This window comes from Hemibagrus wyckioides, linkage group LG13 (assembly GCF_019097595.1).
Source record: "Hemibagrus wyckioides isolate EC202008001 linkage group LG13, SWU_Hwy_1.0, whole genome shotgun sequence".
Classification (NCBI taxonomy): domain Eukaryota; kingdom Metazoa; phylum Chordata; class Actinopteri; order Siluriformes; family Bagridae; genus Hemibagrus; species Hemibagrus wyckioides.
Window position 1 is genome coordinate 21,536,868 of NC_080722.1, and position 13,459 is coordinate 21,550,326.

The 13,459-nt window shown below is 35.8% G+C and overlaps 1 protein-coding gene across 2 annotated transcripts in view; it reads right to left on the minus strand.

The window, feature by feature from the left end:
* The window catches only part of LOC131363755 (uncharacterized), a 17,812-nt gene continuing 4,353 nt past the window's right edge, over positions 1 to 13,459 (minus strand). Inside the window, exons 3-35 of one of the 2 annotated variants that reach the window (XM_058406598.1) lie at positions 13,116 to 13,154; positions 11,935 to 11,961; positions 11,692 to 11,813; positions 11,237 to 11,509; positions 11,059 to 11,160; positions 10,673 to 10,787; positions 10,139 to 10,165; positions 9,896 to 10,017; positions 9,441 to 9,713; positions 9,263 to 9,364; positions 8,875 to 8,989; positions 8,336 to 8,362; positions 8,093 to 8,214; positions 7,638 to 7,910; positions 7,460 to 7,561; positions 7,072 to 7,186; positions 6,526 to 6,552; positions 6,284 to 6,405; positions 5,829 to 6,101; positions 5,651 to 5,752; positions 5,263 to 5,377; positions 4,745 to 4,771; positions 4,502 to 4,623; positions 4,047 to 4,319; positions 3,869 to 3,970; positions 3,481 to 3,595; positions 3,151 to 3,183; positions 2,177 to 2,284; positions 1,446 to 1,630; positions 1,098 to 1,252; positions 609 to 851; positions 370 to 532; positions 1 to 261 (exon numbers count right to left, since the gene is read on the minus strand). In XM_058406598.1, the coding sequence (XP_058262581.1) occupies positions 184 to 261; positions 370 to 532; positions 609 to 851; positions 1,098 to 1,252; positions 1,446 to 1,630; positions 2,177 to 2,284; positions 3,151 to 3,183; positions 3,481 to 3,595; positions 3,869 to 3,970; positions 4,047 to 4,319; positions 4,502 to 4,623; positions 4,745 to 4,771; positions 5,263 to 5,377; positions 5,651 to 5,752; positions 5,829 to 6,101; positions 6,284 to 6,405; positions 6,526 to 6,552; positions 7,072 to 7,186; positions 7,460 to 7,561; positions 7,638 to 7,910; positions 8,093 to 8,214; positions 8,336 to 8,362; positions 8,875 to 8,989; positions 9,263 to 9,364; positions 9,441 to 9,713; positions 9,896 to 10,017; positions 10,139 to 10,165; positions 10,673 to 10,787; positions 11,059 to 11,160; positions 11,237 to 11,509; positions 11,692 to 11,813; positions 11,935 to 11,961; positions 13,116 to 13,154 (4,199 nt within the window). In that variant the 3' untranslated portion in view covers positions 1 to 183. The remainder of the gene's footprint in view (positions 262 to 369; positions 533 to 608; positions 852 to 1,097; positions 1,253 to 1,445; positions 1,631 to 2,176; positions 2,285 to 3,150; positions 3,184 to 3,480; positions 3,596 to 3,868; positions 3,971 to 4,046; positions 4,320 to 4,501; positions 4,624 to 4,744; positions 4,772 to 5,262; positions 5,378 to 5,650; positions 5,753 to 5,828; positions 6,102 to 6,283; positions 6,406 to 6,525; positions 6,553 to 7,071; positions 7,187 to 7,459; positions 7,562 to 7,637; positions 7,911 to 8,092; positions 8,215 to 8,335; positions 8,363 to 8,874; positions 8,990 to 9,262; positions 9,365 to 9,440; positions 9,714 to 9,895; positions 10,018 to 10,138; positions 10,166 to 10,672; positions 10,788 to 11,058; positions 11,161 to 11,236; positions 11,510 to 11,691; positions 11,814 to 11,934; positions 11,962 to 13,115; positions 13,155 to 13,459) is intronic. The other variant, XM_058406599.1, reaches the window with a different exon arrangement.

The window sequence follows — 13,459 nt, forward strand, 5'->3', positions numbered from 1 at the left end:
AATGCTTGAAAGATTTATTTTGACTGATTAAGGTAAGTACAGAGGAATACAATCACTTAAAATGTGGATGAAAAATTATATAATTTTCATACATGATTAAATCAGTAATTAATTAATTAAATAATTCTTAAACACAAAATAGAGATTAAAAGAATTAAAAGCACTACGTTTAAAGCTAAAAAATCAGAATTTCATAGTAATGGCAGCTGAGTCGTAGAAATCTACAGATCGGCGTCTTCTGGAACGTTGTAGAGGGCACGGCTGAGAGAAGAAATAAAAAGCAAAGAGGAAAATGAAAGTATGAACTGCAACTGCAAAATAGAATTTTTTATATTCTAAAATTTCAGTCTTGTCTTTTGGAAAAATTACCAGTGCACAGTTGCTTGTCTTCTGCAAACAGAGGTGGACCTGGCAGTGCAGGTAGATCTTGGCGGAGAAGCCAGTGAATGTGAACATCCTGAAAGAGAAGTGGCTGGATGTGGAGACACCGTTCTGCAACACGGACACCGTGCCATCATTGGGGTTTGGACACCTGGAGAAAGAAAGAAATACTCCGTAAGAGATCTGAAAGCTATGGTCACGTTTTCAGTCTATTCTTTTCCACCTACTCATTAATAATCAGGTCCCAGCGGACAGAATAGTCAGTCTGGTTGACTGGTGTGGCCCAGCAGTTGTCCAGCACAAGAGCGATCTGAGTGCTGTCAAACTGATCCACTTCCACCGCTATATACATCTGATGGTTCACTTCTAGGGTCACATTGCCAGAGTATGGAACCAAGAATGAAGAGTCAGTATACGGTTTCATGAGGATCTGGTATGTGCCCTCAGTGGACAGTTGCTTGCTGATTACACTGTGAATAGATTTAAATGTATTTAACATCTTAGTAATAACAACAACAACAATAATAGTAAAATAGTACCTACATATACAATGTATTTTTCTGGTTCAACTATTAATTATTAGCAATAATAATTGAATTATGTATTATTTTAATTGTTCATTAAATTTCAGATAATACCATAGACTTAAAACTAGCTGATTAGCTGAAATATACAGTATGTCTGCTTAAGTTGTGACACTGTAGCTTAATTTATACCCTCCTTTGGCTTCCATGTCCGTGGGCATGGAGATGCTCTGGATGATTGGATACACACAAGAAAAGGTGATGTTGATTCCACCACTACGACTGATTATACCTGTCGTGTTAGGTGACCCAACACTGTTCTTGAAGATGATGTGTGTGGCATTATTCTAAAGAAACACAGAAATTAAATTTTGGTTGAAAGAAAACACATACAAAAGCTTTACACTGACACTATAACAAAATTATTACAAAATTATGTTTTTAAATTATTAACAAATGACACACTTTTTAAACTCTTAACATTTACATTAATGTTGGGGAACATCAATAAAACAAAAAAATACAATATAATGTTTTTACCTCCAGAGTTGTGCCACACATGTTAGCATTACTGTCAAATTTGAAGACCAGCCTGTTGTTTTGGATCTCCCCTTTGCAGATTTGATCATTCAGGTGTAGAACATCTGCAGAATATCCAGCTTCAAAGAGCTGACAGCGAGACAGAGACAGTGATCCAGTACTACCTGAGCATGTTTCAATGGCATCTGAGGGTAAAATGGAGGAAAAAGTCCATGAATGGAAAGGGATCACATGAAAATATTAAAATAACTGTAACATTGGTTAATCTCCTGTATTGGTTCCTAAATCAGGATTCACTGTTATATTTGGATGCTGCAAGTGAATGTTATTTATAGTTTTATTTTATTAAATATTGTTGGGTGTGTATTTTTAATTACATATCATTTAATTAAATATTATTTTAGTACATCAAAGCTTGTATTACCACATAGCTGCTAAAGACCTTAGTATATTTCAACAATTGGTTGATTTCCACAATGTGCTGCTAATTTGGAGAAAACAGATTATGTAGAGGCATTTTGTGTAAATAGCAAACTCGGAGGAAAACTCTGATACTGGTCCTTATAAATGAGGTGTGTCCTAACAATTTTATATAAAAGGTGAATGACTTATTGAGTTATTTTAACAGCTCATGAAGGTGGATTTGTCTTCACGCTTCATGCTTGTACATATGATTCTACATAAGCATGCACCACTGATGGGAACAAACAATAGTATAATGAGAAATGTACCATAAATATTCGGGCTGCTCGTTGTAATGTACCCACAGGCACAGCCATAAACTCCATTTATTTGCCTACAGACTTCATCCCAAGCACAATTCAAGATCTGACAGGGTGCTAGAAAGAGAGACAAGTGGAAAGACATAATCTCATCACAATTTTATAATGAAAGTGTGGTGAGCCTGATATTCATAATATAAACCTGTCAACCAAGCTTTCTTACTCAATTCTATAGTTTAACTGTGATAAGTACGAAATAACAGGGTGGAATTATTTTATGCTATATAACAGCATGTCCCTGGGTTGTTTTGGGGGGACTTACAGGCTGTGTTTGGTGGATTGTTAAATCAGTTAGTTGTGGAGTCATAAATAGCATACTCTGTCCTACAATTTCCAAGGCAGCAGTAAGCTCCTGAAACATGCTGCAAGTAAATTAATAATTAATTAATTGATGATAATTATGAATTGTCTGACTCTCTGACACACAGCTCTAATATATATATATATATATATATATATATATATATATATATATATATATATATATATATATATATATATATATATTTATCTCTCTACTCACTCTTTTACTTATGTAATACTTATTGTTGCCTGTGTAATTGTATTGAAATAACTATATGAAATATATAGTCAGGATAATCTAAACATACTGATTGCAGATATTATAGAACCACAAAATTAAGCACAGAAAAAAAATAACAAACAAACAAACAAACAAACAAACAAACAAACAAAAAAAATAAATCTAGTATGCTAAACACTATTTGGACAGTGGATTTTCAGTTCAGGACAGCTGAAACAAAGTTGTGAAGGTTCTTATAAAAGAGCACTGAATGTTCACACATTTATTTATATACAACAACATGGGATATGTGAAGAAAGAATTTCACTGTGCTGTAATGTATATGTGCCAAATAAAGGCTATTTCGATTTCTATAGACACAGCGTTGATTAAACTTTACCTAGTGTGGTTGTTGCTGGAGTTGTTGTTGAAGCTGAATTAAAGAGAGAAAAAGGAGAAAATGAGTAGCTGAGTTTAGTCAGTAGTCAGTAGTCAGTAGTCGTATTCTGAATTTCAGTAGTTCAATTTAAAATGTAACACATCTTATTCTGTATGTTTAAGAATAATATAATGGGTGGATGTAATGTTTGGACATTACATTTATATAGACATGCTGTGAAAATTAATCAACATTTTTTTAATAAACATTTCAACAACACTGTGGAATAAACAGGATATATAAATTATGTTTTGTTGTTGCCAAATCAAAGAATAATAAGAGAAGAATGACCTGTAAATTGAAAAGCCCAGCGTCCAGGAATATTGACGTTAGTAGATGATGACAGCTCAGTTGTATCGTTTACTGGAATGGTGACAAAATTGTTGTACTCCATGTCATACCCAGCCTAAAAAGGTTAAATTTCAATTAAATACATTCCACAGCTCATGACACATTGATCACTTGTATTTCACTTGTGATTAATCCATGATTCACCAGTGACATTTGCACCTGTGGTTTGTAGACACGTCACATGTCATGCTTCACACACTTTTGACATGTACTGCATGTGTGTTTTTATTTTTTATGAGTGATTTTTACAGAAGATTCAATTAGTTTTGTATGTTATCCTTGCGCAATTGATTTACATTAGAAATATACGTGACCATGAAGCTCTTACCAGCCAGTAAGGAGAGGGAATGGAAGGAATGGTCCCATAGTTCATCAGCACAAAAGAGAGATCTCCACCATCTGAGGCCAAGGCGACTTGAAGTGATGCGCCCTGACAGAGAAGGAAGATTTGATCAAAATTCTCTGCTTTGGAGGCTAAAGACTGAACTATTTGTACTGACACTTACCAGGAACGAAGAAAATTCAAGAGGTACATTTTCCCAAGTGGCGACAAAAACCCAGGAAGCAGAAAAGGACACATAAGAGAACGTCCTGCTAATTTCTTGGTTAGCCTGATCTATGAGAGGTCCGCTTGTGGCCTGCTCATAGGTCCATCTTCCCCCACTATCAGCATCCAGATCTGTCCACAATGGAGCGATGACGTCTTTGCCGAGGTATCGGTTTGGTACTTCGTCATTGATGTTTGGAACGAAGAAAGCCACGTAGCCGTCCATACTCAACTGAGAGAGAAAAGATACAGATTATTATTCGACCAAAATGAAGACAGCAGAGATTTAGAAAATATGACCCAAGTTTATTGACCTTCAAATATAAAACTAAAGGAATAGAGTGGAAAAAAAGAATCATATTTGCAAATAAATGAATTTAATATAAAATTTCACCTTCCTGTATTTGTACTTACATAGAACTGAGTGTATGTTTTTCCAGCATACTTGAATGGTTGCTGCAGCTGAATGGTTTGATATTGTCCATCACTGAGGAAAAGTTGTGTCGCTCCAGGTCCCACTGGAAACAAGGCTGAACCTGAAACAAATCAGTAGTTGTGTTTAAAAACGTATCAGATCTCATATGTTCAAGGGCAAAATAATGGGTGGATGTAATGTTCACTCATTTATATATAGAAACACTGTCAGTGAAATTCTACCTGGTGCTGCTGTTGTAGTTGATGTATCTGTATGAGAGAGAGAGAGAGAGAGAGAGAGAGAGGAGAACTGTGAAAAAAGTAATCAACTTTTTTCTGACCAATCACAATCCGCAATTCTACAACACTGTAGGATAAACATGATGTGAAAAACAAAACAAAACAAAAGAAAACAAAACAAAAGGAACCAAAACAAAACAAAGCAAAGCACAAAACAAAACAAAACAAAACAAAACAAAACAAAACAAAACAAAACAAAACAAAACAAAACAAAACAAAACAAAACAAAACAAAACAAAACAAACCTCCCCACACAGATTTAGGCTGATGGTATCCTAAGTGTGTGACTTATTGAACCAGTACTAATGTATTCATCGACGGAGACATCAAAGCACTTTTGTACCTCGCTCTGGATAAGAGCGTCTGCCAAATGCCCGAAATGTAAAAATGCAAATGTCAATGATATAGTGTACAAATTATATTGTTATTATCAAATTGAAGAATAATAAGAGAATAATGACCTGTAAATTGAAAAGCCCAGCGTCCAGGAATATTGACGTTACTAGATGATGACAGCTCAGTGGTATCGTTTACTGGAATGGTGACAAAATTGTTGTACTCCATGTCATACCCAGCCTAAAAAGGTTAAATTTCAATTAAATACATTCCACAGCTCATGACACATTGATCACTTGTATTTCACTTGTGATTAATCCATGATTCACCAGTGACATTTGCACCTGTGGTTTGTAGACACTTCACATGTCATGCTTCACACACTTTTGACATGTACTGCATGTGTGTTTTTATTTTTTATGAGTGATTTTTACAGAAGATTCAATTAGTTTTGTATGTTATCCTTGCGCAATTGATTTACATTAGAAATATACGTGACCATGAAGCTCTTACCAGCCAGAAAGGAGAGGGAATGGAAGGAATGGTCCCATAGTTCATCAGCACAAAAGAGAGATCTCCACCATCTGAGGCCAAGACGACTTGAAGTGATGCCCCCTGACAGAGAAGGAAGATTTGATCAAAATTCTCTGCTTTGGAGGCTAAAGACTGAACTATTTGTACTGACACTTACCAGGAACGAAGAAAATTCAAGAGGTACATTTTCCCAAGTGGCGACAAAAACCCAGGAAGCAGAAAAGGACACATAAGAGAACGTCCTGCTAATTTCTTGGTTAGCCTGATCTATGAGAGGTCCGCTTGTGGCCTGCTCATAGGTCCATCTTCCCCCACTATCAGCATCCAGATCAGTCCACAATGGAGCGATAACATCTTTGCCGAGGTATCGGCTTGGTACTTCGTCATTGATGTTTGGAACGAAGAAAGCCACATAGCCGTCCATACTCAACTGAGAGAGAAAAGATACAGATTATTATTCGACCAAAATGAAGACAGCAGAGATTTAGAAAATATGACCCAAGTTTATTGACCTTCAAATGTAAAACTAAAGGAATAGTGTGGAAAAAAAGAATCATATTTGCAAATATATGAATGTAATATAAAATTTCACCTTCCTGTATTTGTACTTACATAGAACTGAGTGTATGTTTTTCCAGCATACTTGAATGGTTGCTGCAGCTGAATGGTTTGATATTGTCCATCACTGAGGAAAAGTTGTGTCGCTCCAGGTCCCACTGGAAACAAGGCTGAACCTGAAACAAATCAGTAGTTGTGTTTAAAAACGTATCAGATCTCATATGTTCAAGGGCAAAATAATGGGTGGATGTAATGTTCACTCATTATATATAGAAACACTGTCAGTGAAATTCTACCTGGTGCTGCTGTTGTAGTTGATGTATCTGTATAAGAGAGAGAGAGAGAGAGAGAGAGAGGAGAACTGTGAAAAAAGTAATCAACTTTTTTCTGACCAATCACAATCCGCAATTCTACAACACTGTAGGATAAACATGATGTGAAAAACAAAACAAAACAAAACAAAACAAAACAAAAGGAACCAAAACAAAACAAAGCAAAGCACAAAACAAAACAAAACAAAACAAAACAAAACAAAACAAAACAAAACAAAACAAAACAAAACAAAACAAAACAAAACAAAACAAAACAAAACAAAACAAAACAAAACAAAACAAAACAAAACAAACCTCCCCACACAGATTTAGACTGATGGTATCCTAAGTGTGTGACTTATTGAACCAGTACTAATGTATTCATCGATGGAGACATCAAAGCACTTTTGTACCTCGCTCTGGATAAGAGCGTCTGCCAAATGCCCGAAATGTAAAAATGCAAATGTCAGTGATATAGTGTACAAATTATATTGTTATTATCAAATTGAAGAATAATAAGAGAATAATGACCTGTAAATTGAAAAGCCCAGCGTCCAGGAATATTGACGTTACTAGATGATGACAGCTCAGTGGTATCGTTTACTGGAATGGTGACAAAATTGTTGTACTCCATGTCGTACCCAGCCTAAAAAGGTTAAATTTCAATTAAATACATTCCACAGCTCATGACACATTGATCACTTGTATTTCACTTGTGATTAATCCATGATTCACCAGTGACATTTGCACCTGTGGTTTGTAGACACGTCACATGTCATGCTTCACACACTTTTGACATGTACTGCATGTGTGTTTTTATTTTTTATGAGTGATTTTTACAGAAGATTCAATTAGTTTTGTATGTTATCCTTGCGCAATTGATTTACATTAGAAATATACGTGACCATGAAGCTCTTACCAGCCAGTAAGGAGAGGGAATGGAAGGAATGGTCCCATAGTTCATCAGCACAAAAGAGAGATCTCCACCATCTGAGGCCAAGACGACTTGAAGTGATGCGCCCTGACAGAGAAGGAAGATTTGATCAAAATTCTCTGCTTTGGAGGCTAAAGACTGAACTATTTGTACTGACACTTACCAGGAACGAAGAAAATTCAAGAGGTACATTTTCCCAAGTGGCGACAAAAACCCAGGAAGCAGAAAAGGACACATAAGAGAACGTCCTGCTAATTTCTTGGTTAGCCTGATCTATGAGAGGTCCGCTTGTGGCCTGCTCATAGGTCCATCTTCCCCCACTATCAGCATCCAGATCTGTCCACAATGGAGCGATGACGTCTTTGCCGAGGTATCGGTTTGGTACTTCGTCATTGATGTTTGGAACGAAGAAAGCCACGTAGCCGTCCATACTCAGCTGAGAGAGAAAAGATACAGATTATTATTCGACCAAAATGAAGACAGCAGAGATTTAGAAAATATGACCCAAGTTTATTGACCTTCAAATATAAAACTAAAGGAATAGTGTGGAAAAAAAGAATCATATTTGCAAATAAATGAATTTAATATAAAAATTCACCTTCCTGTATTTGTACTTACATAGAACTGAGTGTATGTTTTTCCAGCATACTTGAATGGTTGCTGCAGCTGAATGGTTTCATATTGTCCATCACTGAGGAAAAGTTGTGTCGCTCCAGGTCCCACTGGAAACAAGGCTGAACCTGAAACAAATCAGTAGTTGTGTTTAAAAACGTATCAGATCTCATATGTTCAAGGGCAAAATAATGGGTGGATGTAATGTTCACTCATTTATATATAGAAACACTGTCAGTGAAATTCTACCTGGTGCTGCTGTTGTAGTTGATGTATCTGTATGAGAGAGAGAGAGAGAGAGAGAGAGAGAGAGAGAGGAGAACTGTGAAAAAAGTAATCAACTTTTTTCTGACCAATCACAATCCGCAATTCTACAACACTGTAGGATAAACATGATGTGAAAAACAAAACAAAACAAAAGAAAACAAAACAAAAGGAACCAAAACAAAACAAAGCAAAGCACAAAACACAGCAAAACAAAACAAAACAAAACAAAACAAAACAAAACAAAACAAAACAAAACAAAACAAAACAAAACAAAACAAAACAAATCAAAACAAAACAAAACAAACCTCCCCACACAGATTTAGGCTGATGGTATCCTAAGTGTGTGACTTATTGAACCAGTACTAATGTATTCATCGATGGAGACATCAAAGCACTTTTGTACCTCGCTCTGGATAAGAGCGTCTGCCAAATGCCCGAAATGTAAAAATGCAAATGTCAGTGATATAGTGTACAAATTATATTGTTATTATCAAATTGAAGAATAATAAGAGAATAATGACCTGTAAATTGAAAAGCCCAGCGTCCAGGAATATTGACGTTAGTAGATGATGACAGCTCAGTGGTATCGTTTACTGGAATGGTGACAAAATTGTTGTACTCCATGTCATACCCAGCCTAAAAAGGTTAAATTTCAATTAAATACATTCCACAGCTCATGACACATTGATCACTTGTATTTCACTTGTGATTAATCCATGATTCACCAGTGACATTTGCACCTGTGGTTTGTAGACACTTCACATGTCATGCTTCACACACTTTTGACATGTACTGCATGTGTGTTTTTATTTTTTATGAGTGATTTTTACAGAAGATTCAATTAGTTTTGTATGTTATCCTTGCGCAATTGATTTACATTAGAAATATACGTGACCATGAAGCTCTTACCAGCCAGAAAGGAGAGGGAATGGAAGGAATGGTCCCATAGTTCATCAGCACAAAAGAGAGATCTCCACCATCTGAGGCCAAGACGACTTGAAGTGATGCCCCCTGACAGAGAAGGAAGATTTGATCAAAATTCTCTGCTTTGGAGGCTAAAGACTGAACTATTTGTACTGACACTTACCAGGAACGAAGAAAATTCAAGAGGTACATTTTCCCAAGTGGCGACAAAAACCCAGGAAGCAGAAAAGGACACATAAGAGAACGTCCTGCTAATTTCTTGGTTAGCCTGATCTATGAGAGGTCCGCTTGTGGCCTGCTCATAGGTCCATCTTCCCCCACTATCAGCATCCAGATCAGTCCACAATGGAGCGATAACATCTTTGCCGAGGTATCGGCTTGGTACTTCGTCATTGATGTTTGGAACGAAGAAAGCCACGTAGCCGTCCATACTCAGCTGAGAGAGAAAAGATACAGATTATTATTCGACCAAAATGAAGACAGCAGAGATTTAGAAAATATGACCCAAGTTTATTGACCTTCAAATATAAAACTAAAGGAATAGTGTGGAAAAAAAGAATCATATTTGCAAATATATGAATGTAATATAAAATTTCACCTTCCTGTATTTGTACTTACATAGAACTGAGTGTATGTTTTTCCAGCATACTTGAATGGTTGCTGCAGCTGAATGGTTTCATATTGTCCATCACTGAGGAAAAGTTGTGTCGCTCCAGGTCCCACTGGAAACAAGGCTGAACCTGAAACAAATCAGTAGTTGTGTTTAAAAACGTATCAGATCTCATATGTTCAAGGGCAAAATAATGGGTGGATGTAATGTTCACTCATTTATATATAGAAACACTGTCAGTGAAATTCTACCTGGTGCTGCTGTTGTAGTTGATGTATCTGTATGAGAGAGAGAGAGAGAGAGAGAGAGAGAGAGAGAGGAGAACTGTGAAAAAAGTAATCAACTTTTTTCTGACCAATCACAATCCGCAATTCTACAACACTGTAGGATAAACATGATGTGAAAAACAAAACAAAACAAAAGGAACCAAAACAAAACAAAGCACAAAACACAGCAAAACAAAACAAAACAAAACAAAACAAAACAAAACAAAACAAAACAAAACAAAACAAAACAAAACAAAACAAAACAAAACAAAACAAAACAAAACAAAACAAAACAAAACAAACCTCCCCACATAGATTTAGGCTGATGGTATCCTAAGTGTGTGACTTATTGAACCAGTACTAATGTATTCATCGATGGAGACATCAAAGCACTTTTGTACCTCGCTCTGGATAAGAGCGTCTGCCAAATGCCCGAAATGTAAAAATGCAAATGTCAGTGATATAGTGTACAAATTATATTGTTATTATCAAATTGAAGAATAATAAGAGAATAATGACCTGTAAATTGAAAAGCCCAGCGTCCAGGAATATTGACGTTAGTAGATGATGACAGCTCAGTGGTATCGTTTACTGGAATGGTGACAAAATTGTTGTACTCCATGTCATACCCAGCCTAAAAAGGTTAAATTTCAATTAAATACATTCCACAGCTCATGACACATTGATCACTTGTATTTCACTTGTGATTAATCCATGATTCACCAGTGACATTTGCACCTGTGGTTTGTAGACACTTCACATGTCATGCTTCACACACTTTTGACATGTACTGCATGTGTTTTTATTTTTTATGAGTGATTTTTACGGAAGATTCAATTAGTTTTGTATGTTATCCTTGCGCAATTGATTTACATTAGAAATATACGTGACCATGAAGCTCTTACCAGCCAGTAAGGAGAGGGAATGGAAGGAATGGTCCCATAGTTCATCAGCACAAAAGAGAGATCTCCACCATCTGAGGCCAAGACGACTTGAAGTGATGCGCCCTGACAGAGAAGGAAGATTTGATCAAAATTCTCTGCTTTGGAGGCTAAAGACTGAACTATTTGTACTGACACTTACCAGGAACGAAGAAAATTCAAGAGGTACATTTTCCCAAGTGGCGACAAAAACCCAGGAAGCAGAAAAGGACACATAAGAGAACGTCCTGCTAATTTCTTGGTTAGCCTGATCTATGAGAGGTCCGCTTGTGGCCTGCTCATAGGTCCATCTTCCCCCACTATCAGCATCCAGATCTGTCCACAATGGAGCGATGACGTCTTTGCCGAGGTATCGGCTTGGTACTTCGTCATTGATGTTTGGAACGAAGAAAGCCACGTAGCCGTCCATACTCAGCTGAGAGAGAAAAGATACAGATTATTATTCGACCAAAATGAAGACAGCAGAGATTTAGAAAATATGACCCAAGTTTATTGACCTTCAAATGTAAAACTAAAGGAATAGTGTGGAAAAAAAGAATCATATTTGCAAATCTATGAATGTAATATAAAATTTCACCTTCCTGTATTTGTACTTACATAGAACTGAGTGTATGTTTTTCCAGCATACTTGAATGGTTGCTGCAGCTGAATGGTTTGATATTGTCCATCACTGAGGAAAAGTTGTGTCGCTCCAGGTCCCACTGGAAACAAGGCTGAACCTGAAACAAATCAGTAGTTGTGTTTAAAAACGTATCAGATCTCATATGTTCAAGGGCAAAATAATGGGTGGATGTAATGTTCACTCATTTATATATAGAAACACTGTCAGTGAAATTCTACCTGGTGCTGCTGATGTAGTTGATGTATCTGTATAAGAGAGAGAGAGAGAGAGAGAGAGAGAGAGAGAGGAGAACTGTGAAAAAAGTAATCAACTTTTTTCTGACCAATCACAATCCGCAATTCTACGGCACTGTAGGATAAACATGATGTGAAAAACAAAACAAAAGAAAAATGACTGTTTCACACAGAAAATAAATCACCTGTTTCTTTGTCACTCACCAGTCTGAACACAATACGACTGCTAAACATTATTGTGTTTGTGGAGCTTCTTTGTGTTGAGTTGCTCCATTATAAAATATTTATTATTTAGGCATCCTATGTAGTGTGTAGTATGTAGTTTAAAGAGGAATCACAGAAAACAGAAATGAAATATTTTTATATTTCCATGACTAGTTTGCGATTCCATTGTTCTATCAAACAGTACAAAATTCCAAACCTTTTAATTTGCTTTATTATGACATATTAACAATTCATCTTGTTATTTTGATGACTTGTCATTTTGAAGAAGAGACAGAAAAGAGCAGAGAGGAAGAAAGAACAAAACAAACGAATCATTCACTTCCAAACTAATCCACATTATTATTTAATCTCTTCATGTATATTTAAAATGTATGAAATCGTATATGGTGAAGGATGATGTAATGGGTGAATGTAATGTTTACAATTATAAATAAACACACTGTTAGTAAAGTTTCACATGAATATTAATGCAAGGCTGTACCTTTCTTTTTTAATAAGCAGTAATATTGGTGTTCAGTAGGACAAAAGAAAGTTCAAAAACCAAATGTTTCATACTAATTTTTTGCTAACATGTTGGCATCATATCTAATAATTTAGAAAGGACTCCAGTAAAAGATTCTGGAGACAACTGTCAAAACAAATTTGCAGATGAAGAATCTAAAGCAGTTATACTTATATAACTTATATAAATATAAAGCAGTTTGTACTCATACAAAGTTAATGAAACAAACCAAAATGGTTATTTTAGCATTAACTAAGTATACATGCAGCCTAATATTGTGGCAGCAATCTAATTGAGAGCTTATTTGAAATAACATTGGATAGTATTTTATAAGAATTTTTGATGTATGGAATTGATTGAGGTGGGTATTTATTTTAAGCATTTGCCACATTTAAAGAATGTGGTAATATTTATACATATACAGTCTTTGAAACTTTACCTGTTGGCATATATGTAGTTTGTCTAGTTGCCACCCCACCTAACATATGAGAGAGCGAGAGAGAGCGAGAGAGAGAGAGAGAGAGAGAGATTTAGAAATTTTAGAACTTTGATTGGTTTTATTGGTCCTGTGCACTCCCAAAACTATTACTACTATGAGCTGATAGCAGGGCTTACTTTTCTAAGCATTAGCTAGCTAGATTTAAAAGAATCACTTCAATTCAATATTTACTTGTATAGTGCTTTAAAATATGGACAATTCAGGATAAAAATTTATAAAATTCTCCTTTTTTTGAACTTCACATTTATATAAGAGCCTGTGGATGCATCTTTGGTTAGGCTATC